This window comes from Perissodus microlepis, chromosome 6 (assembly GCF_051167445.1).
Source record: "Perissodus microlepis isolate ML-2025 ecotype Zambia chromosome 6, ASM5116744v1, whole genome shotgun sequence".
Taxonomy (NCBI): Eukaryota; Metazoa; Chordata; class Actinopteri; order Cichliformes; family Cichlidae; genus Perissodus; species Perissodus microlepis.
In genome coordinates this window covers 2,435,636-2,461,190 of record NC_140466.1, presented here as the reverse complement: position 1 = coordinate 2,461,190, position 25,555 = coordinate 2,435,636, and the positions used below count along the sequence as shown (strand labels likewise).

The 25,555-nt window shown below is 40.4% G+C and overlaps 1 protein-coding gene across 1 annotated transcript in view; it reads right to left on the bottom strand.

Moving 5' to 3' along the window:
- Nucleotides 1-25,555, bottom strand: part of sorcs3a (sortilin related VPS10 domain containing receptor 3a) — a 258,449-nt gene that overhangs the window by 5,184 nt on the left and 227,710 nt on the right. Inside the window, exons 23-26 of the mRNA XM_084930166.1 lie at nt 7,126-7,257; nt 6,934-7,033; nt 3,037-3,142; nt 1,451-1,611 (exon numbers count right to left, since the gene is read on the bottom strand). Of these exons, the coding sequence (XP_084786292.1) occupies nt 1,451-1,611; nt 3,037-3,142; nt 6,934-7,033; nt 7,126-7,257 (499 nt within the window). The remainder of the gene's footprint in view (nt 1-1,450; nt 1,612-3,036; nt 3,143-6,933; nt 7,034-7,125; nt 7,258-25,555) is intronic.

The following is a 25,555-nucleotide window of genomic DNA, read 5'->3' as shown; positions in this document are numbered from 1 at the left end:
TATGTTGTTTTACAAAGTTTAACTCTTATTCTTACACTTATTGTTGTTTTGTTACACTTTACTGTGCGTCCCTGTCCACTGACTCGAGGTGCTACATGATTTATGGAGAAACTGAAAGTACTCTCGTGCAGGAATACAGATCATATGTAAAAAGGAAAAAAAAAGTAACAATCAGACATTGACCTGGATAAAATATTCTGCAGAAATGAAGCAGCACACTCACGGCCTCGCTGCTTGAGGGTTTCACTAATGTGTGAGTTTCCATTCTCGACAGCTCCTCTGAATTTCAGGTCAGAAGCAGTCAGCTCTCCAAAACTGTGAAAGTGCAGGAACTTAATCTGTCTTTTAAACTATCTCAGAGCCAAATCAATCCTGGGACTGCAGCTGCCAGAAGTGGTACATTTCTACTGGTAACAATAGAAAATCCACTCTGTTATATAGAGTCAGAGTGGGCAGCAATTAGCTTATCAAACCTATTGTTTTTTATCATGAAATGAAATATGAATGAATGAATGTCTCTTTTTAAATTGAAGTCAAACTGTGACTGAATGAGGAATGATTAGGCCACTCCCTCTGTGTTTGATGGAGTCCTGCAGCCACATGCTAAACATGTTGGTTTTATTATTTAGTCATTATTCCCAGTACTGTGGGTGTCACTGGAATCTTTCCTTACCCTCTAAAACCCTTTCACGGGGTTTGTCTACTCTAAGGATTTCCTTCTCTGTGAATAATTCAAAAATGGTAAAAAGGAGATTCATTTGCTGGATTTCTGTTTAAAAGACGATTCAGATTCAGTACGTAAAGTATCCCCAGGGGGTGATTCTACGCACAGTTATCCTACACATTATCGTGTTGACTTTTGCTATAAAGCCATCGACAAAAGAAAGTTTGTCCCTGAAATTCCGCCTTTACATGCCCCGGCATGTTTTGGCATGTCTGAAACCTCGGTATACGGAATATCCGAGTTTCCAAACAGTGAACAGTGCACGTTTTAAATGTCCTAAAATACAATGTAGCAGTGACACAGACCTTGCTGGACCACGACAAGGTCACTGAGATCCAGTTTTCACTGTGCTCCATGTATTATATTTTTGAAAATGTCTTAATCATGACTTGATTTGTCGCAAAGACACATAGTGCTGATATTCACACAGATGAGATTATGCAGTATATAGTGCATCGCATACATTCATATGTATATGGATGCTTTCTATTTGTCTCTGGATATCTAAATGCCTTTAAAGTGTGAGTTAGTTAAATCATCTATGTGGCCATTTCCTGTTCATGGATTTTCTCTTATTTCTACAGCAGGTGAATAGTGTAACCCACCAACACCATGACTACTTAAGGTGGCAGTAACGCGTCTAGAACCCAAAAAAATATTGAAGTGTATTTGCTTGAAACGCCTGTCCCTACTCTCAGCAGGTACTTACTCTCAGCAGGTACTTACTTTTGACCCTGGCATCCAGCTCCTTCTCCATGAGTTCTTTGGATGTGGAGAACTCACTCAGAGTAATTTTCGGCGTGCTGTCGCCTTGGCCGACCGAGCCGATCATCTCTTGCTCTTTCTCCTGGTTAACCTCAGCATATATGTTGATCCAAGGTATTTTTCTGAGGATTTACAGAAGACAAGATCAGCAAATGTTAGATAACCATCTCACATGCAGGTGCGGTGTTTGTGCATGCACACAGTGGGGTTGTTGTGTTTCTAAGGCTATGTAACCGCAGTCCCAAGTTTACATTCATTAGTAAATTACAACCGAGAACACGACTTTATGAATAAATTATTTGATTTTGCAGCCTCATCTCCATCTCTGCCTGCCTGATTATCTCCATCAGACTCTACACATCAAGCTGCTCTCACCGAGTTTGTCCTGATCTTTATTACTTGCTTCCTTGCAGGGTTTCTTTTTTCTCTCAGGCCAGTTAACTTCAGCAGGTGAGGCAAATAAAGGTCAGCATAACTATAACATTTGTAACTACAGAATTCATCAGATCAAAGGAGAAAACAACTCTGGTCTTCGTTTTGGTTAACCTTTAAATAATCAATATTTCGATGCTATATATTTTTGCTGGTTATTTCATTCCCTGTAGCTTTGAAGTTCACTGACAGCTGACATCTTCAAAAGTAGTTTTTTCTTATATAATATGAATCAATGGGCACACCTTTAATATAATTATAACTGGTTTGATTATCCAGTTTGTCTTTATTGACTCTTTTGCACAGAGTAAGCTTTGGGATGAATGAGTTTGAACCGTCTGCACTAAATGTGAACTGCCTGTTCTGTTGTCTCACTGCTTCCAGCTGTGATGTTTTGGCAGGATCAACATTTTTTAGAAAAATGAAAATTATTTTTCTTTTGAGTTAAAAATGTGGGTTTTTAAGAAGTCTGACAGACTGTTGCACTGAGCTACTTTTTCAAAGATGATTCTGTTTCCTGGTGTTGACAAACTGTAAACTTGCCTTGACTGTAATTACACTCGAGTGCCTAATTTATAGACAAATTACAGTAACACTGGTTTCTTTTCTCATCTGCATTTATACCGCCTAATATAGATCTTTATTTAGACATTATCCAATTTATTTGCAATTACTATACATTTGGGTTATTAATTGCTCTGTTTTGTCAACTGTAAGATTTCTTGAAAAATGCATCCTCTTTAGACTAATGGGAAAAACTTCATATCCATAATTAATGACAGCTTTTCCATTTCCCTCAGACTTTTCAAAAGAATAATTTTGAGTATGAATAATTTATTCAGCAAATAAGATCCAAGGCAGAGAAGCTGCATATTAAACCATTTACTGCTAGTTTTCTCTGAACTTTGTGACTGATTGCTGCACACGCCTCATGCACTGGAATCTCACAAGTATGAGTGACAACTCCAGAGTGATCTATCAATTGAAAATACCAAATATGACTATAATAGATTGGTCTAGACAGGGCTCATCTGCTATCATCAATAATGAAGAACAGAGTAATAGCTATATAGTGCGGCCCTACAGCAGGTGGAAGTAATCAGAAAGATGTGCACCTCTTGAATTTGTAGATGAGAAACACCGCAAGGCCAAGAAACACAACTGACAGGAGCATAAGCATCGCTGAGCTGCTGTGTCTGGGGCTCGAGTCCACTAAAGGTGCTGTGGGAGCAGGAAGGTGCACAGAGATGACATTAAACAGTCAAAATAAAAACAACATAACGTTAATCAACAGTTGACAAATGAGACAGAATAGAAATAAAAATAGAAATTTGATTCATTAAAACCAACAATAGACAAAAGTACAGTTAGATTTATAGTACAAGTCAACCAGATGTGGCTAAATGCTAATGCTAATACTGCTGTATGTAAGAAGTACAAAGGTTGTAAACAAGAACAAATGTTTGTGGAAGCCATTCGTATGAGCTCAGTTTATCAACATCTTGAGCAGTTTCATCATAAAGACGCCAGATTTGAAAAAGTAAAGAACTTCTGAGGTTTCAAAGTTTGAAAGTTCAGCTCAGTCAAAAGTGTTTTCCTCATTTCCTGTATTAACAATATTTTCTTTTATTAAACTATAAGTATAAGATCTTTAAATAATTGGTACTGGCAGTCAACATATCAGCAAGAATTCACTTTTTTAAACTATTTTTCCTCCATGTGGAGGAACAGCTAAAAAGAATACAGTACACAGGAGCTCTGGCTAACGATGGCTAACTAAATCTCTGACCTGGGAGGTTACGTCAGAGGTGTTGAAAGTGGAGTTATTCATTTTATTTGTTGTTATATGTTGTTATTGCTGCTATTTTCCCCACCACAACTACATATTATCTTAATAAGACAGTTAGAAGAAGTGCTTTGTTTTCTTTAGACCCTAGAATTCAAACTCAGAAGTTATAGTTAAGTTTGTGCTGTTCTTATGACTGCACCTTCAAATTTCTCATCCAAGTCCATAACTGACAAACACTTGATAATCATTTGATGGAACCGGTACAGTTTCATGCTGATCGGAGCTCTAATGTGTGTTTACCTACAAAGGCCCCACAAACTGAGGTGACTGCACATCCAGCTGAGTTAAAAATATTTCAACTGTTGTAGAAAAAAAAGTACTTTACTTTGTGCCATAAAGACTAGCGGCTGAGATTCTCCCTGAGACTGAATTGTCCTGATGTCAGGGACAATCAGGAGTGGACAACAAACTTATCATGGCAGTCTGTGGGCAGCTCAAGCTGTAAAAGCCCACTTTGACATACAGAGGCAGAAAGAATGGAGGTGGATCGAACGCCAGGAGATACTGCTCACTCATTGCCTGATGACCAGTGAGGATATCCTGGGTTATTCTCCAATTATAATTGACTGTAATTAATAGACAATTATGGGTACGAGTATTAATAGCTATAATTAATAAAATGGATTCCACGTTGTACTTATTGTGACTTGAATCAAGGAACTGGTCTGACAAAGTCTTTATAGAAATGTGCATCCTCACTTCTATGCAACTGGAAGCCTTTTAAAGCCTGCAGGTTTCGCTCACTCCTGAAATGGATGTCCACAGTCCATAAAGTAGGAAAGATCACAGGACCTCCGGGGAATGTATTATAATGTGTGTATATCTTCCTGAGAACCGAGGAAGAAAACAATCTTCCCATTTAACTTTTTTTTTTTTTTATTTCCTGCCTCTTCCTGGTGCTAACACCCAGACCCATGAGATACCAATGGAAAGTCCAGGATTTCCTCTATTCCAGCGGTCCCCAACCTTTTTTGCGCCACGGACCGGTTTATGCCCGACAATATTTTCACGGACCGGCCTTGAAGGTGTCGCGGATAAATACAACAAACTATAACTAGCACCGGTACCGAAAAAAAGAAGATTTATTCATAACACACGTGAAAAGACCCAGGAAAACTGAGCTAACGATAAAAACGATAACAAAATAACGCTGAAAACCGATAAAACCCTGAAAACCATACATTTCACACCTGAGCCTCAACTCTCACGGCCCGGTACCGAGGCCCGGGGGTTAGGGACCGCTGCTCTATTCAGTGCATCAGGACTTAGTCAAAGATATAGAGCAAAAACAAATGTCCATTTCAGAGGACATAAATGAATGGGCTGGTTCTCGGGAGGATATAATGCTAGATTCTAGCTATTGGGTGGCTGTTACAGCGAGATTTCCAAAAATACTACAGTGACTTCATTCTGCATGAGTAACAATGCAAAGTTTTGTCAGAATGGAAAAAATGAACGAGACTCTCACTTCTTTTTTTTTTTTTTTTTTTTTTCACTTCTGAAAACAGATACACCTGAAATAGCTCCTGGCACTGTGGTAGCACCTACAGGGAGAATACCTTGAAAAAGTATGTGCAACAAGGCAAACAGGCACCTCTTCAAAAGCAAAGAGTAGTCACATCCATTATTGATTTATCTTTTTCTCTGCTTCTAGTTTGAATGAAGCGAACCTTTAAAAATCCTAGGGTTGGGCTACATATCAGACCTGGAAGATGTTACCTTACAATAATTAATTTTTCCACAACATCATTTCTGATAGAAACCTTTGCGTCAGATGTTCCAAATATGTGTAAATTCTATAAAAAGGATGCTGGGCGTGTTGCCTGTGACCTGTTAGATGTTAAAGGGTCAAAAACTTATTTTCTTTATACTTGTACCCCGTACACTGTAGTATACTGTATATCCAGAACAATAATGACTTCCCAGTTTATATTTTTATCTTTAAGATATGAAACACTGTAAGGTGTTGTAGCGTGAAATTACACTTTCTGCTGATGGGCAAAACAAACTGACAGTAGCAGGAAATCCAAAGATTTCAGGTGAATGTAAAACAGTTAAATGCGCCTACATTCATTCAAAAAAGTACCGAACCAAACAAGTGTTCAGTGTGATTAATGTCACAGTACACGGTTTTGCTCATAAGGCACAAACCCTAAATTTCTCCCATTATTTTGAAGAGTGCATTAATGTCCGTCGCTGAAGAAAAAGCCCGATGCTTTTCTGTGACGAGTCTAGCGCTACGTGAGCCCTCAGCTAAGAGATGGAGGCGCGCGTGCCGATGACCTTTCTCAAGCAGCTTGAAGGCTTTTTAGACCTTTTCTTGGGAGGTGAAATATAAAGAGGGATCCAGCTGGGTACACCTTCAATGTCATTAGAGTGCAGCACACCACAAAACGTCACAGAGCAGTACATGCCAGGCTGTTAATACCTATCGCTTTGAGCTGCAGACAACTCATGGCTGTGTGCCTCCAGAGACTGTGCGCCTAATGAAACCAGCCAAGCAGTGAATATAAGGTAAGACCTGTCCAGCAGCGGGACACAGGAGCTGCTGAGCAGTACCGAGCTCCAAACCAATAAAAAAGTAGAGGTTTCCAGTCTAGCCATGTTATTTACAATTACTGTGTCTCCATGAATCAGCGCTGATTTGATATGAGTGCATTTTCTTTTGACACGAGAGCATTTGAGGGTCACTAATGTCAACCAGCCTTCCCGCAAAACACTGCTGATGACTTCTTGAATGATTCCAAATTCTGCCCTGAAATTGTACAGTGTTCTTTCTCAAGGACTAAATAATCAACATAATTATACTCAGTGTAACACTCATTTTGTGGTTGGATGGCTGTAAAAGAAATAGAACAGATGTTCAGCTTTTGATGGCAGGCATAAAAGATCCCTCTTCTCAAGGAGCTCCACTTAAAACCGAACCCCTCCCATCCTCGTCTGTGTTCTTTCGCCTGGGATAGACGAGGTCTGACAGGAATTTTAATTGGTGGACCAAAGAAAAATTCTTGTTGTCAAAACACAGTTATTACAGTTCTGTTTCTCTGCACATGAAAATGAAAAATGGAACATGCAGGCCATAATTACATTACCGCCAGAAGTTAATATTATAGATGATGACTTGATGGCAAAATTAAAAGCTATGACAGCAAATGTTTCTTACCCAGTGTTAACTGTGTGTTGTAAACGATCACCCTCACACCGGGCTTCAGCTCAAACTCCACCAGGTTTTGGTTCAGTGCACTTACAATTGTGTCAGAAGCCTGTTAAAGTACACAACAAGGCACTGTTTTGTAGGTACAATAATCAAGTTGGAGGAATTTGAACTCCTCGTGAATTTCAGAGACAACCATACCCGCTCTAGCGCTTCCTCACTCTTTTTCTTGCCCTCTGATTGGTTCTTATAAGGCAACAGGAAGAGCTCAGCAGCTGTTGGCACTCCGGGGAACACCGCTACCAGGAGCTGCTCCTCTGGGAATTCGGCCACCTGTCACAAGATAGAAATATGTTTTTATTTGCCATCACTGTGTGATACTGTGAAAATAGCAAAAACTTTACGGCATCATAAGGCTTAAAGTCATTGACGGGACTTCAAACGCAGTAGTTTTGTTAAAGCTTCCAGAGTCTCGGGTATACACACAAAGTGTCCTCTGCTGTATCTAAGAGAGCCGCAGCATTAGATGCAATCCTGAAAGCATGAAACACTGTTGTAAATCACAAGACTGTCAACGAGGAGGCCACAACAAGGAGCTTTTAACTGCTGGGTTAGTGTTACGGTTAGTTTCACTCACTATTCACAATATTCACCGTTCACTTTGAAACAAATACCCAGTGCATACAAATGTCGTGCTGGGGGATCTTGACCAAGTGGCCATATGAGACGAGCCAGAAGCGAAACAGGTTAAAGATCGCAGTGAATATTCGGGTGGAGTATGTTTAAAAGCCATTATGAAGCAGCTTTGAGAAGTGACTAAGATTTACATGAGAATAGATGAACATAAACTATTTTCACATGAAAATGTTGGACGCTTTGGGAGAAACTGGTTCAAAATGCAGGCTGTCTGTCATTTTGAGAGACAGGGTTACAGAAAATTCATATATAATTAACAATATACAGAATAATCTATGCATGAAGAGAAAAGATAGCCAGAGGCACCAACTGTGTCATCACTTTGTATGCAAACTCCATCATAACAGTGCAGTCCCAGTTAAGGCGCTGCAGCTGTGGAGCCTCAACAGGGAAATGTGAACTCAGCAGATGTGAACTGGGATCTTTCTTAAGTGTACTCCTGCTGGATGAACCCTTTGTTCTGCTCTACACCCTCTATCACCCTCACAGTTTTAATCTGCCACAATGATGGACAGCCTTTAGAGTTTTCCATCATTTCCCATCAAGTAACAAAAGTCTGTCACCAGTGAAAAATTCAGCTCAACCTTTGGTTGTAACGTTGTCCGAAGTTGTTGAGTATGCAATAGGAGTTGTAACTACTGATGTAACTACTCAGTTTAGGCAAAGGATGCAGAGCACGCTGACTCACTGTCAATTCACTAACCTGGCGAAATTGGCACAATTAACTGTCAGACAGTATTGGAGATCATGAAGACCATAACATTTCAGATTTAACTGTGTTGAATATTTGTCCTCACTGGGTAATGTCTAATGTCACGACTGCAGTGTGAAAATGGCTATAGACTCAAGAAGATATGTCTTGGGTTGAGGGAATTTTAAAGTGAGACAATGCTAGCTTCATTTGGTGTGTGATTGCTGCATTCGCTCCCGCTGGGACAAAAGCAGCTAGATTACAAAGAGTAGCAGTTACCAAGCAGCTCAGAATGACTACACGCTGTAAGATAACACAAAAACATTTTATCTGCTGAACAGTTTCATTACAAGAAAACTCATCTGACTTTACACTGAAACACTACATATTGCACATTTTGGTCTATTGTCAGAAACTGTAGGATTGAGTGTAATGACCCATCAGAAGATTCCTTTGCAGTCTTAAAATGGAACTTAATTACGTGTTCAGTCTCCCAGTAAGATATAATTACCTGCCTGTGAGTTTCTGCTCAAAATAACTGGTTGTATTTGTTCAGATCTTAAGCTTGAGAGTCAACAAGCGTTTAGATGTCGATCATCTTCAAACTGTTTTTGTAACCATTTGTGCCATTATATCACTTTTGACTCTTCCCTTATAGTTTGTGTCAGTCAGACATTAAATTGCTCTGTATAATGTTTTAAGCTTGTCCTGCTAGACCTCAGTGCAGCGTTCGATACTGTTGACCATAATATCCTATTAGAGCGATCAGAACATGCTGTAGGTATTACAGGTACTGCACTGCAGTGGTTTGTATCATATCTATCTAATAGACTCCAATTTGTGCATGTAAATGGAGAGTCCTCTTCATACACTGAGGTTAATTATGGAGTTCCACAGGGTTCAGTGCTAGGACCAATTCTGTTTACATTATACATGCTTCCCTTAGGCAGCATCATTAGAAGACATAGCATACATTTTCACTGCTATGCAGATGACACCCAGCTCTATCTGTCCATGAAGCCAGATAACACACACCAATTAGTTAAACTGCAGGAATGTCTTAAAGACATAAAGACCTGGATGGCCGCTAACTTTCTGCTTCTTAATTCAGATAAAACTGAGGTTATTGTACTCGGCCCTGAAAATCTTAGAAATATGGTATCTAACCAGATTCATACTCTGGATGGCATTACCTTGGCCTCCAGTAACGCTGTGAGGAACCTTGGAGTCATTTTTGACCAGGACATGTCCTTCAACGCACATATTAAACAAATATGTAAGACTGCTTTCTTCCATTTGCGCAACATCTCTAAAATTAGAAATATCCTGTCTCAGAGTGACGCTGAAAAACTAGTTCATGCATTTATTACTTCCAGGCTGGACGACTGTAATTCATTATTATCAGGATGTCCAAAAAACTCACTGAAAAGCCTTCAGCTAATCCAAAATGCTGCAGCAAGAGTCCTGACAGGGACTAGAAGGAGAGAGCATATTTCTCCTGTTTTGGCTTCCCTTCATTGGCTTCCTGTTAAGTCCAGAATTGAATTCAAAATCCTGCTCCTCACATACAAGGTCTTAAATAATCAGGCCCCATCTTATCTTAATGACCTTGTAGTACCATATCACCCTATTAGAGCACTTCGCTCTCGCTCTGCAGGCCTACTTGTTGTTCCTAGAGTATTTAAAAGTAGAATGGGAGGCAGAGCCTTCAGTTTTCAGGCCCCTCTTCTGTGGAACCAGCTTCCAGTTTGGATTCGGGAGACAGAAACTATCTCTACTTTTAAGATTAGGCTTAAAACTTTCCTTTTTGCTAAAGCATATAGTTAGGGCTGGACCAGGTGACCCTGAATCCTCCCTTAGTTATGCTGCAATAGACGTAGGCTGCCGGGGGATTCCCATGATGCATTGAGTTTTTCCTTTCCAGTCACCTTTCTCACTCACTATGTATTAATAGACCTCTCTGCATTGAATCATATCTGTTATTAACCTCTGTCTCTCTTCCACAGCATGTCTTTATCCTGTCTTCCTTCTCTCACCCAACCAATCACAGCAGATGGCCCCGCCCCTCCCTGAGCCTGGTTCTGTCGGTTTCTTCCTGTTAAAAGGGAGTTTTTCCTCCCCACTGTCGCCAAAGTTCTTGCTCATAGGGGGTCATATGATTGTTGGGTTTCTCTGTATCTATTATTGTAGGGTCTACCTTACAATATAAAGCTCCTTGAGGCGACTGTTGTTGTGATTTGGCGCTGTATAAATAAAACTGAATTGAATCAGAACAACATTAAAACCACTGACAGGTAAAGTAAATGGCTTTGTGCATGTCAATACAATACATTGCTCTTCTGAGAAAATGGTGTCCTGACATGCCAAAACTGATGCCATATTCTCCTGTACCACCCATCTACCCATCTAGATTCGTGCAGATTAAGCTCATTCCTCCAAATGGCAAAGACATTCCCAAACCACCGCAGTCGGTAAGCAACTGCAACCCTGCTACACGCAAAAACAAATCATCAGATCCACTGCATTCTGGTGAAGTTTTCTATGTCAATAGATACGTTATCTACTGCCCAAGACAGCACAGCTCCCAGGATTACAGTGACACAGAAACCTGGATTTGGCATCTGGTCAGGATACCTCCTCGGCACCTCCTTTGGTAGGTCTTCCCAGGGTAGACCCAGAGAAAAACTTTTGTCTGGAATACCCTGTTTATCCTGCAATCACAATTTGACTTTGTGGAAGCGGAAGATTGTGGATTATTCGACAGGATACAGCGGATCTACTTCACCACCGGGTGGAGAGGGAAGGATTGTTGCCAGTGTCTGGTATCAGACACCCACCCTGACATCCCCAAAGGCCCAGTGTCCATGACCTGATGGGTCTGGGCTGTGTGAGCCATTCAACATTATAGCATTATATTATATTATAGTCGATTAGCATGTCTGCTATTAGTATTTACAGACATCATGCGATCTTTAGCATTTGAGGCAACCATCACCAGCATTCTGGAAAACTGACAGCAGAATAACTGTGTTCACGGTCTAATATTGTCCCTAACAGCTGTTCTGCTTCACAAGAGTGACACAGAAAGAGAGACAGAGATACAGATGGTGCTGCAGAGCTACAAAGACTCACAAAAAGTGTTGACCTTTATCACAAGCCCATAAATGGACACACAAAACACTTTCCCAAGCATGACTTTTCAGAAAAGAACAGAGTTTTCACTTGACGGTGTTCATAGTGTACAAAATGTTCAATGTCGCCAAAGTGCTTGCTCATAGGGGGTCATATGATTGTTGGGTTTTTCTCTGTATCTATGAAGCGCCTTGAGGCGACTTTTGTTGTGATTTGGCGCTATATAAATAAAATTGAATTGAATTGAATGCCAGAGTGTCTAAGTTGGATATTTCTGCAATTTCTGCTCAGTTAAGTTTATAGAATGACTGCAGTCATTTTAATAGAAATGCTGACAACTACTATTAGATGGTGTAAATGTAAGACTCAGGATTCTGGTATCTAAAGAAGATTCTAGATAACAAAGTTTTAATTGAGTTTTTGTGGGGCAGTGTTCACTGTTTTCAGCTGTTTTACATTAAATGTAACCAGAGATGTTTAAACAGTTCCTCCAAGTCAAAAATGCCCTCTAACCAATCAGCATGTATTCATTAATTACAGAGAACAATTGGATAAATGCTTCGGGGCTGCAGTTTCTAGCCATGTCAAAAACGCATTTTTAATGGGTCAATAACTGTTTCTGTTATTTTTTTCAAGCCATTAGCTTTTGACAGTTTATGCAGTACAAGCAAGAATGGGGGCAGTGCCGTGTGGCAGTCACTCTTCATTCTAGAGCCTTTGATGTTTTTATGTTTTCCCTCTGGCCTGGGGTGGACAACGTAGCAGGTGAAGGCAAAGCACATCAATTATCAAGGAGAAAAATCACTATCTGAGTAACAAAGCAGTGGACAAATGATAGCCATGGGCGTGTCTTGCACTGGGAGAAGAGGCAGTGGAGAGGGAGATAAAGTGAATGGGATGACAAAGGAGGCAATAGCCTGTGGGGAAAAAAAGAAAAAAAAATCAGTGCACTTGGACCATGTTGACTCGCACAGCAATCTGTCCTTGGTTTAAAAATCTGGCGGATCATCTGGAGTGCTGCTGTTTCTGATATACTGCAAATTCATCACGGATACAAAAATTAAATCGGGATGGTAAACAGGAAGAGAGGTGAGATCCTCAGAGAGGACAGGCTGCAGGGAAGTCGGCTCAATTTGGTTTGATATGAAGATTTCACAATGCAATATTTTGCAAGTTCATTTCAAGAAATACTATTTGAAGAAGATAAACTCCAGAGGGACTCTGAAAGTTATTATCTTGCTACACTTTCACTTCTTTTTCAACAACTAAGTTTTTGACTTGAAACGCTTTAGTTTAAATGTAAAGCAGATAACCTCTACTGACATTTCAGGGTTTTGGAAATTATTTTGTATTTGTAGCTTAAACAATATTTAAGACATGCAGACACCCAGATGTTGACCTCGAATTATTAAAACAATAAAAACAACTCTTTAACTACTGTTGCCTTTCTCTCTAAGCATGAACATTGTTGTAGTAAAACTTTCAACTAAATGTTAACCTCTCTTTCTTAGCTTAGCATGTTAGCATGACACCTAGAATTCTGGCTGGTGGGAAGCTCACATGTTTTTCCAGGTATGTTCTCCAGGTTGTTCCAACAAATGAACATTTTGTTCTGATGACAGCACCTAGATTAAAATCAAGTGAATTGTGACCTAATAATCTATCTGAACCTAAAGAAAAATGCTGGCAGTTCAGGAATAAGCAGAAAAATTTGCATAAGCAGTCGGATTCATCTTTCTGGAACCACCAATGTCATATCAGTCAGGAATTTACTGGGCGTCGCACCATGAGCCCATTTCAGGGATAGATGATGCTTTTTCTTACCAGAATCTATTAAAAAGGATATGAAAGAAGTAAATGCAAATACAAACTTTTTCCAATTCTTGTTGAAACTAAGCAAAAAGGAATATGATGAAATGTAATCAAAGAAAAATAATTAACCAGAAATGCAGATTTACTGTCGACTGCCATTTCTCTCTATCGACTTTATCACTACATTATCCTTTCTCAACATTGTCTAAAGTTTGTCCATGGACCATCCCAGGTGCACAGGTAAGGGAGAGGAAAAATACTCCTAAAAAACAAATAATAAATAAAATGAAATACCAAAAGATATAATCCCATTCTTGTTGATAAACATCTGAGATTTCAAGCCTCGTGTTGCTGTGAAAATGAAGGTCAGGTGATCACCGACATCAGTGGGACTCCTCCTCTGGAGATGAAGATGGTACTACCTTTCATTATTATTAATATTTCAAAGATTTTTCAAAGGTTTTCTTCACTCATAAAGCTTCATATGCATTCTAGTCATTTGAAAGTAAGTTAATTGTCAACATCACAACTGACAGCAGATTCAAATGACGAGAGTATCACATCAGAGTGGATGGTTTACCACGTTTCAGATGGATAAAAAAAGAAAAATCAGCGCCTCTGGGGAAGCAATAAAGAGACAATAGCTTGATAGCTTGCATTAACCTTCGAGGGAAGCTATGGAGGAGGATGAACACTGTAAACTATATGAGTCTGAGCAGAGAAACGTTAAGGGAATATGAAAGGGAGGTGGCTAAGGAAAGACAGAGTGGACTGAAATAACCTTGATTACTGAACGCACGTTCAGGAACAGCAGAAGCGCTGGAAATGAAATGAGCCTATAGGCGAAGAGTGCAAAATCATGACATGATACATTCGGCAGTGGTGCACCTCCGTTAAATGGACCTTGACTTTAATTGCGATTTGTTCTCTTCCTCATCTCCTATTTTATTGTTTGGGAGTTGTTTACTATGTTGAAATGCCATCAGTTGTGGACTGGCCTGTGTCTCCACCAAGACTCCTCAGCCATAACAAAATGGAGGAAAAATAACCCTTCCTGTCACCACTTGGGCGATATGTTTGTCTGGAAATGAACTTTGTGTCAGATGCAAACACATAAACAGATCTACAGCCCTTTCACATAAACAAGTACCTGATATGAAAGTCTAACGGCGTAATACGAAAAGATGAAAAGTGGCAATTCAGACACTAGTGTAATATAACGGAAAAAAGAAAAACATATATAGCAACTGTTGCTCTACTTTTTCATTTGGATTTCACTTCAAGAAGAACTGCATGGTTATGTATTGTAATCTTAGTTCTATGATTGATGACACAGCCCTCTAATGTGTACTATGGCACTGAAACTCAGCATGTGATAAACCGAGTGCACCAGAGTTCTCGGTGTGAAAGTAGAGTAATTATCCTTCTCCACATCACAAATGGCCCATTTCACTGAGAAAAAAAAATCTGAATCAATTTATTATTATGAATTCAGACTTTTGATTCTGCATGTCATGCCTCAATAAAAGCTACCCGTAGGCCCAGACTACAGGAAAGACAGGCGGTTGAGCTGTGAACACAGTGCAGTCAAGTGTAGGTGGTAACTGTGATGTAAAGGAGGAGAAAAGCATTTGAAGCAGACACTTGACATGACTCACAATGAGGGAGAAGTAACGGAGAAAAAAATCACCTGCGGGCCACTTGTGCTCCCACATTTCTTCCACTGTTTGCACAGGTCTAAATCATACTGTATCAGCGTGACTTAGGACTGATTGTTTTTCTTCAACAGTGGCTTAAAGGTGACGTTCTCAAGACATGTAGTTAAAACCACAAATAATATTCAAAGGTAAAGGTAATCTGAGGCAATGCATCTCTTTACTGCTGCTTAACAGAACATTAAAAGTACTTTTTAAGTACTTTTACTTATATACCACCAATTCACAACAACACTTGCTTTTATATTGCAAGCTAAACAATGTCTGAGGCAGAACTTGGCAACAATGAGAAGGAAGAACCTCCCTTTAACAGGAAGCGACATCCACCAGAGCCAGACTCAGGTCGGGGCAGCCGTCCGTGAGCAGACGATTTGATTTAAGACAACTTAAAAAATTGTATTGCCAACATCTTTCACCAACATACCTGTCATTCTGTGTTTAAAACACCACAACAACAACATTATTTTTGTATTTAGTTATTAATGTTGCTAACTATTAATATTCATTATTACTGCTTATTAATATTTCCTTAATAATAATAATAATAATAACTTTATTTATAAAGTGCTTTCAAACAAAGCGCTGAAAAGTTATTCGAAGATAAAAGATTAAAAAATAAATACATCCAGTACAGAAAAAACAGTATAAGTTAAAACTGATAGTAATTTAAAAACTAACAGACATAGGATAGGGTGAACAAGTGGGTCTTTAGCTTAGCTTTAAAAACCTCCACAGAGCATGCCTGCCTAATATGTTGAGGGAGGTTGTTCCACAAAAATGTGGCACAAAAAGAAAAAGCACGTTCCCCAATAGTCTTTTTTTCTGGCTTTAGGAACTTTTGGAAATCCAGAATCCTGAGATCGAAGAGCATGGGAAGGAACATAGATGTGCAAAAAGTCAGAGAGATATGGAGGCGCCAAACCATTTAAAGCCTTGTAGGTGATCAACAGGACCTTAAAATCTGCTCGAACCTGTAAAGAGATTTCAGTACTGGGGTAATGTGCTCAAATTTCCCAGTTTTGGTTAAAATGCAAGCATTTTGTACCATCTGTAAGCCTCTAAAACTGTTCTTTGGTAACCCAGAAAGAAGAGCGTTACAATAAACAATGACACAAATGCATGGATAAGAACCTCTGCAGTGTCAAGTGATAAAATGTTCCTTAGGTGATAAAAGGCGGCCCTTGTTGTCTATTTCACATGGGACTCAAAGGAGAGCACCGAGTCAAACCACACAGCCAAGTTCTTTACCTTGTCCCTGCAATTTATGACACAGTCATCAATTTTCAAGGTGAAATTTTGGGACCTTCTTCAGTATTATCTCCCAGTATTGGACAACTTCCTTACTGGAAGCCCCTTCCTGATCACTTGTAGTTGCAGCTGCAATTTCAAAGCAGGCCTCAGACATGACCAGATTAAAAACATCAACAGCTTCTGAGGAAGGAAGATATGAACATAACTTTTACTGTTTTTGCATGGAGGAAAAAGAAGACAGCGTACAAACTGTTCTCCCAAAAAAGCAACCACTGCTGCTAACACAGTATTAGCTGTTTGGCAGCATGCTAACATGAAGCTAATCGCGCAGTAGCCACACTGATGTCTGTTGACCTACGACTAAACAGCCGGAGCAGGTAACACAGCCCTGTTTCTGCCACAGAATCACTGTGGAGATGTTAAATGTTCTTATTTCTAACTTTGCTGTTTGCTTTGTATTGAAACTGAAACAGCATAACAAAAACTTGTGTGTGTCCTCATTACAGGGAGTGCAGAATTATTAGGCAAATGAGTATTTTGTCCACATCATCCTCTTCATGCATGTTGTCTTACTCCAAGCTGTATAGGCTCGAAAGCCTACTACCAATTAAGCATATTAGGTGATGTGCATCTCTGTAATGAGAAGGGGTGTGGTCTAATGACATCAACACCCTATATCAGGTGTGCATAATTATTAGGCAACGTCCTTTCCTTTGGCAAAATGGGTCAAAAGAAGGACTTGACAGGCTCAGAAAAGTCAAAAATAGTGAGATATCTTGCAGAGGGATGCAGCAGTCTCAAAATTGCAAAGCTTCTGAAGCGTGATCATCGAACAATCAAGCGTTTCATTCAAAATAGTCAACAGGGTCGCAAGAAGCGTGTGGAAAAACCAAGGCGCAAAATAACTGCCCATGAACTGAGAAAAGTCAAGCGTGCAGCTGCCAAGATGCCACTTGCCACCAGTTTGGCCATATTTCAGAGCTGCAACATCACTGGAGTGCCCAAAAGCACAAGGTGTGCAATACTCAGAGACATGGCCAAGGTAAGAAAGGCTGAAAGACGACCACCACTGAACAAGACACACAAGCTGAAACGTCAAGACTGGGCCAAGAAATATCTCAAGACTGGTTTTTCTAAGGTTTTATGGACTGATGAAATGAGAGTGAGTCTTGATGGGCCAGATGGATGGGCCCGTGGCTGGATTGGTAAAGGGCAGAGAGCTCCAGTCCGACTCAGACACCAGCAAGGTGAAGGTGCAGTACTGGTTTGGGCTGGTATCATCAAAAATGAGCTTGTGGGGCCTTTTCGGGTTGAGGATGGAGTCAAGCTCAACTCCCAGTCCTACTGCCAGTTTCTGGAAGACACCTTCTTCAAGCAGTGGTACAGGAAGAAGTCTGCATCCTTCAAGAAAAACATGATTTTCATGCAGGACAATGCTCCATCACACGCGTCCAAGTACTCCACAGCGTGGCTGGCAAGAAAGGGTATAAAAGAAGAAAAACTAATGACATGGCCTCCTTGTTCACCTGATCTGAACCCCATTGAGAACCTGTGGTCCATCATCAAATGTGAGATTTACAAGGAGGGAAAACAGTACACCTCTCTGAACAGTGTCTGGGAGGCTGTGGTTGCTGCTGCACGCAATGTTGATGGTGAACAGATCAAAACACTGACAGAATCCATGGATGGCAGGCTTTTGAGTGTCCTTGCAAAGAAAGGTGGCTATATTGGTCGCTGATTTGTTTTTGTTTTGTTTTTGAATGTCAGAAATGTATATTTGTGAATGTGGAGATGTTATATTGGTTTCACTGGTAAAAATAAATAATTGAAATGGGTATATATTTGTTTTTTGTTAAGTTGCCTAATAATTATGCACAGTAATAGTCACCTGCACACACAGATATCCCCCTAAAATAGCTAAAACTAAAAACAAACTAAAAACTACTTCCAAAAACATTCAGCTTTGATATTAATGAGTTTTTTGGGTTCATTGAGAACATGGTTGTTGTTCAATAATAAAATTATTCCTCAAAAATACAACTTGCCTAATAATTCTGCACTCCCTGTAAGACAGGAATGTGTATCTGTGTGTGGGACTGTAGCCTCGGGTTTGTAGTGTTAACTGATGACTATTTGACATTGCATCTCAGGGACAGACATCATAGTAATACACAAAAAAAAAAACAAAGTCACAAGGTCGAAGTCTAGGCTCACAGGGTCACTTTATTCGACTGTTTTAGATTGCTGAGAAAAAAGGGAGGAACAATTAATCCAACTGAGTAGCAAGAAAAAGGTAAAATTGAAATATGAACTTTTCAAAGATTCTAAAAAGCTGAAATCCTAAACTTCAGACATCCACACCGTTTCTCACATGCAACACCAGCATCAACAGAGCTCTATTTAACTTTGGTAATTAGTGAAGTGCACAAGCTTTCAATAGCTTGAGAAGACATCAATAACTTCAGTGATTTATTTAAGAGGGAGTCAAGTTGCAATAAATATACACAAGTCTATGAGGTGCCGTAAGGGACATTATTACTGAAATGCTCTCACACACACTACTGAAACGCTCTCACACACACTACTGAAATGCTCTCACACACACTACTGAAATGCTCTCACACACACTACTGAAACGCTCTCACACACACTACTGAAATTTTAGCTCTCACACACACTACTGAAACGCTCTCACACACACTACTGAAATGCTCTCACACACACAACTGAAACGCTCTCACACACACTACTGAAATTTTAGCTCTCACACACACTACTGAAACGCTCTCACACACACTACTGAAATTTTAGCTCTCACACACACAACTGAAACGCTCTCACACACACTACTGAAATTTTAGCTCTCACACACACAACTGAAACGCTCTCACACACACTACTGAAACGCTCTCACACACACTACTGAAACGCTCTCACACACACTACTGAAATTTTAGCTCTCACACACACTACTGAAACGCTCTCACACACACTACTGAAATGCTCTCACACACACAACTGAAACGCTCTCACGCACACTACTGAAACGCTCTCACACACACTACTGAAACGCTCTCACACACACTACTGAAATTTTAGCTCTCACACACACTACTGAAACGCTCTCACACACACTACTGAAACGCTCTCACACACACTACTGAAATTTTAGCTCTCACACACACTACTGAAACGCTCTCACACACACTACTGAAACGCTCTCACACACACTACTGAAATTTTAGCTCTCACACACACTACTGAAATTTTAGCTCTCACACACACTACTGAAAAACCAAGGCGTTTCAGTTGAACAGGAAGGCGTTTCAGTTAAACAGGAAGGCGTTTCAGTTGAACAGGAAGTTAATTCTTGACAAGGAAACTGAAGGAAAAAGTGGTAGATTTCAAACAAACTACTACACAGATGTCTACTCAGCAACCTGTTAGTTAGGGGCGGGTTTTTATAATCGATTAAAATCGATTCTAGCTTGGATAACGTGAAATCGATTCATTAAAATCCTGAATCGATTTTTATAATATAAATTTATTTTGCCCGAAATGCCAGAATCTCAGGTGAAACCTCACAAAATTTCAACAACCACCAAACAGCTAAGACAGTAAATGAGAGCAGGAACATCACCTTCATGTTTTTCTGTGTTTTATCTTCAGCTACTTTTACACAAAGGCATCTGCTGTGACGCTTATACCTTTGATAAAGTCTTGCGTGTGTCAGCTTCCTTTTTTTAGATACAAAAATATGTAAATGTACTGATCTGAATTATAATATTTCTGACTGTCAAAATTTCCCAGAATCAAATCGAATCGAATTCAATCGATTCTGGACCTTAGTGAGACAGCTGCATTACTTAACAATATATTAGCCTGAGCATAAGTCAAAATTTAGAATAGCAGGAGACGGGCATTATCCTGGTTATTTTTTTGGCATATGTGCTTTTTGTCTTTTTTAGCAAAGAAAAAAATATCTTAAAATCATCAATAAAACCAGGGAGAGAGGGCTTAGCGTTCCTCCATTTAGCACAATGGATATGATATTTACTCAAAGGTATGATGATGTTAATAATGTCTGGGACACCCAATGCTAGATGATCCATATAAAAAAATTATGATGTAATTCAAATACTGGCACATCATTAATATTTAGGGAAATCCAATTTTTTAATTTGCACCAAATACATTGTGTGATAGGGCATAGAAAAAAAAAAGATTTTCTAGGGTTTCATTTTCATCAGTACAAAAAGAACACTGATCCACCTCAAAGCCCAATCTCTTTTTTTTTTTTATAAATTCTGCCACAGGATTAATTTTGTTTAAAGTGTGTTTATTTAACTTTAGGTAGAATAGGCTATTTCATAAATTTTTAGTATGCTTTATCCAGTGTATATGAAATAACTAAATTATAACCATGCAATGTAACCATTCTGTTGTAACTATGAAATATTTTGTCTTTGAAGAAACTACTAACAAATTTCTTATTGCATTTTTATCAAACAGCTGACATTGCCCTAGCAATAAATTTGGGAGCACTGATGAGAAATTATTGTATATCATAAAAATTTTAATCAAATGAAGCAGAGGCAGTGGGACCAGTTCACAAAATTTGTTATATTCTCTTTGAGAACAGTTTAGACAATATTTTTCTGAAAAGTCTGTGTAACTTAGAATGACACCATTACCATCCAACAAATCTGTTATGAATATAATCTTTTTGTTCAAACCAGTCACTCTCAAAAATGGATTTTTGATTTAGTGTTATTACCCTATTATTCCATAAGGTTGAATTATGGGGAGAGGTTGTGGGTACATCTCATTTTCCCAAAAATGCAAAGTCTGTTTTGGAAAGTTTGATATCTTTATGGGGATTTTATTTACCGCAAAATCACATTTCAAAATAAAGTCTAATCCTGTATACTATTTTATTAAACAAGGATCAGCCGTCCCCAACCCCCAGGTCCTGGACCAGTACCGGTCTGTGAGTCGTTTGGTACCGGGTCGCAAGAGTTGAGGCTTGAGTTTTAAATTTATGGTTTTCATGGTATTTATCGTTTTTTTTATTTTTATATCGTTTACGTGGCGCAAAAAGGGTTGGGGACTGCTATACTAGCAGGTTGCTGAGTAGACATCCTTGTAGTGTTTTGAAATATACCACTTTTTCCATCAGTTTCCTTTTCAGGAAACAACTTCCTGTTCAGCGGAAATGCCTCTGGTTTCAGTGGAGTGTGTGAGAGCGTTTCAGTAGTGTGTGTGAGAGCTAAAATTTCAGTAGTGTGTGTGAGAGCGTTTCAGTAGTGTGTGTGAGAGCGTTTCAGTTGTGTGCGTGAGAGCTAAAATTTCAGTAGTGTGCATGAGAGCGTTTCAGTAGTGTGCGTGAGAGCTAAAATTTCAGTAGTGTGTGTGAGAGCGTTTCAGTAGTGTGTGTGAGAGCTAAAATTTCAGTAGTGTGTGTGAGAGCTAAAATTTCAGTAGTGTGTGTGAGAGCGTTTCAGTAGTGTGCGTGAGAGCTAAAATTTCAGTATTGTGTGTGAGAGCGTTTCAGTAGTGTGCGTGAGAGCTAAAATTTCAGTAGTGTGTGTGAGAGCGTTTCAGTAGTGTGTGTGAGAGCTAAAATTTCAGTAGTGTGTGTGAGAGCTAAAATTTCAGTAGTGTGTGTGAGAGCGTTTCAGTAGTGTGCGTGAGAGCTAAAATTTCAGTAGTGTGTGTGAGAGCGTTTCAGTAGTGTGTGTGAGAGCTAAAATTTCAGTAGTGTGTGTGAGAGCTAAAATTTCAGTAGTGTGTGTGAGAGCGTTTCAGTAGTGTGTGTGAGAGCTAAAATTTCAGTAGTGTGTGTGAGAGCTAAAATTTCAGTAGTGTGTGTGAGAGCGTTTCAGTTGTGTGCGTGAGAGCGTTTCAGTAGTGTGCGTGAGAGCGTTTCAGTAGTGTGCGTGAGAGCGTTTCAGTAGTGTGCGTGAGAGCGTTTGAGTTGTGTGCGTGAGAGCGTTTCAGTAGTGTGCGTGAGAGGGTTTCAGTTGTGTGCGTGAGAGCGTTTCAGTAGTGTGCGTGAGAGCGTTTCAGTAGTGTGCGTGAGAGCGTTTCAGTAGTGTGCGTGAGAGGGTTTCAGTTGTGTGCGTGAGAGCGTTTCAGTAGTGTGCGTGAGAGCGTTTCAGTAGTGTGCGTGAGAGCGTTTCAGTAGTGTGCGTGAGAGCGTTTCAGTAGTGTGCGTGAGAGGGTTTCAGTTGTGTGCGTGAGAGGGTTTCAGTTGTGTGCGTGAGAGCGTTTCAGTAGTGTGCGTGAGAGCGTTTCAGTAGTGTGCGTGAGAGCTAAAATTTCAGTTGTGTGCGTGAGAGGGTTTCAGTTGTGTGCGTGAGAGCGTTTCAGTAGTGTGCGTGAGAGCGTTTCAGTAGTGTGCGTGAGAGCGTTTCAGTTGTGTGCGTGAGAGCGTTTCAGTAGTGTGCGTGAGAGCGTTTCAGTAGTGTGCGTGAGAGCGTTTCAGTAGTGTGCGTGAGAGCGTTTCAGTTGTGTGCGTGAGAGCGTTTCATTAGTGTGCGTCAGAGCTAAAATTTCAGTAGTGTGCGTGAGAGCGTTTCAGTTGTGTGCGTGAGAGCGTTTCAGTTGTGTGCGTGAGAGCGTTTCAGTAGTGTGCGTGAGAGCGTTTCAGTAGTGTGCGTGAGAGCGTTTCAGTTGTGTGCGTGAGAGCGTTTCAGTAGTGTGCGTGAGAGCGTTTCAGTTGTGTGCGTGAGAGCGTTTCAGTAGTGTGCGTGAGAGCGTTTCAGTTGTGTGCGTGAGAGCGTTTCAGTACTGTGCGTGAGAGCGTTTCAGTAGTGTGCGTGAGAGCGTTTCAGTTGTGTGCGTGAGAGCGTTTCATTAGTGTGTGTGAGAGCTAAAATTTCAGTAGTGTGCGTGAGAGCTAAAATTTCAGTAGTGTGCGTGAGAGCGTTTCAGTAGTGTGCGTGAGAGCGTTTCAGTTGTGTGCGTGAGAGCTAAAATTTCAGTAGTGTGCGTGAGAGCGTTTCAGTAGTGTGCGTGAGAGCTAAAATTTCAGTAGTGTGTGTGAGAGCGTTTCAGTAGTGTGCGTGAGAGCGTTTCAGTAGTGTGTGTGAGAGCGTTTCAGTAGTGTGTGTGAGAGCGTTTCAGTAGTGTGCGTGAGAGCGTTTCAGTTGTGTGCGTGAGAGCGTTTCAGTAGTGTGCGTGAGAGCTAAAATTTCAGTAGTGTGCGTGAGAGCGTTTCAGTAGTGTGCGTGAGAGCTAAAATTTCAGTAGTGTGCGTGAGAGCGTTTCAGTTGTGTGCGTGAGAGCTAAAATTTCAGTAGTGTGCGTGAGAGCTAAAATTTCAGTAGTGTGCGTGAGAGCGTTTCAGTAGTGTGCGTGAGAGCTAAAATTTCAGTAGTGTGCGTGAGAGCGTTTCAGTTGTGTGTGTGAGAGCTAAAATTTCAGTAGTGTGCGTGAGAGCGTTTCAGTAGTGTGCGTGAGAGCGTTTCAGTAGTGTGTGTGAGAGCTAAAATTTCAGTAGTGTGCGTGAGAGCGTTTCAGTTGTGTGTGTGAGAGCTAAAATTTCAGTAGTGTGCGTGAGAGCGTTTCAGTAGTGTGTGTGAGAGCTAAAATTTCAGTAGTGTGCGTGAGAGCGTTTCAGTTGTGTGCGTGAGAGCGTTTCAGTTGTGTGCGTGAGAGCGTTTCAGTAGTGTGCGTGAGAGCTAAAATTTCAGTAGTGTGTGTGAGAGCGTTTCAGTAGTGTGTGTGAGAGCTAAAATTTCAGTAGTGTGTGTGAGAGCGTTTCAGTTGTGTGTGTGAGAGCTAAAATTTCAGTAGTGTGTGTGAGAGCGTTTCAGTAGTGTGTGTGAGAGCTAAAATTTCAGTAGTGTGCGTGAGAGCGTTTCAGTTGTGTGCGTGAGAGCGTTTCATTAGTGTGTGTGAGAGCGTTTCAGTTGTGTGCGTGAGAGCGTTTCATTAGTGTGTGTGAGAGCGTTTCAGTTGTGTGCGTGAGAGCGTTTCAGTAGTGTGTGTGAGAGCTAAAATTTCAGTAGTGTGCGTGAGAGCGTTTCAGTAGTGTGTGTGAGAGCTAAAATTTCAGTAGTGTGTGTGAGAGCGTTTCAGTAGTGTGTGTGAGAGCTAAAATTTCAGTAGTGTGCGTGAGAGCGTTTCAGTAGTGTGTGTGAGAGCTAAAATTTCAGTAGTGTGTGTGAGAGCGTTTCAGTTGTGTGCGTGAGAGCGTTTCAGTAGTGTGTGTGAGAGCTAAAATTTCAGTAGTGTGTGTGAGAGCGTTTCAGTTGTGTGCGTGAGAGCTAAAATTTCAGTAGTGTGTGTGAGAGCGTTTCAGTAGTGTGTGTGAGAGCTAAAATTTCAGTAGTGTGTGTGAGAGCGTTTCAGTTGTGTGCGTGAGAGCGTTTCAGTAGTGTGCGTGAGAGCTAAAATTTCAGTAGTGTGTGTGAGAGCTAAAATTTCAGTAGTGTGTGTGAGAGCGTTTCAGTAGTGTGTGTGAGAGCTAAAATTTCAGTAGTGTGTGTGAGAGCGTTTCAGTAGTGTGTGTGAGAGCTAAAATTTCAGTAGTGTGTGTGAGAGCGTTTCAGTTGTGTGCGTGAGAGCGTTTCAGTAGTGTGTGTGAGAGCTAAAATTTCAGTAGTGTGTGTGAGAGCGTTTCAGTTGTGTGCGTGAGAGCGTTTCAGTAGTGTGTGTGAGAGCTAAAATTTCAGTAGTGTGTGTGAGAGCGTTTCAGTAGTGTGTGTGAGAGCGTTTCAGTAGTGTGCGTGAGAGCGTTTCAGTAGTGTGTGTGAGAGCTAAAATTTCAGTAGTGTGTGTGAGAGCGTTTCAGTTGTGTGCGTGAGGGCTAAAATTTCAGTAGTGTGTGTGAGAGCGTTTCAGTAGTGTGTGTGAGAGCTAAAATTTCAGTAGTGTGTGTGAGAGCGTTTCAGTTGTGTGCGTGAGAGCGTTTCAGTAGTGTGCGTGAGAGCTAAAATTTCAGTAGTGTGTGTGAGAGCTAAAATTTCAGTAGTGTGTGTGAGAGCGTTTCAGTAGTGTGTGTGAGAGCTAAAATTTCAGTAGTGTGTGTGAGAGCGTTTCAGTAGTGTGTGTGAGAGCTAAAATTTCAGTAGTGTGTGTGAGAGCGTTTCAGTTGTGTGCGTGAGAGCGTTTCAGTAGTGTGTGTGAGAGCTAAAATTTCAGTAGTGTGTGTGAGAGCGTTTCAGTTGTGTGCGTGAGAGCGTTTCAGTAGTGTGTGTGAGAGCTAAAATTTCAGTAGTGTGTGTGAGAGCGTTTCAGTAGTGTGTGTGAGAGCGTTTCAGTAGTGTGCGTGAGAGCTAAAATTTCAGTAGTGTGCGTGAGAGCGTTTCAGTAGTGTGCGTGAGAG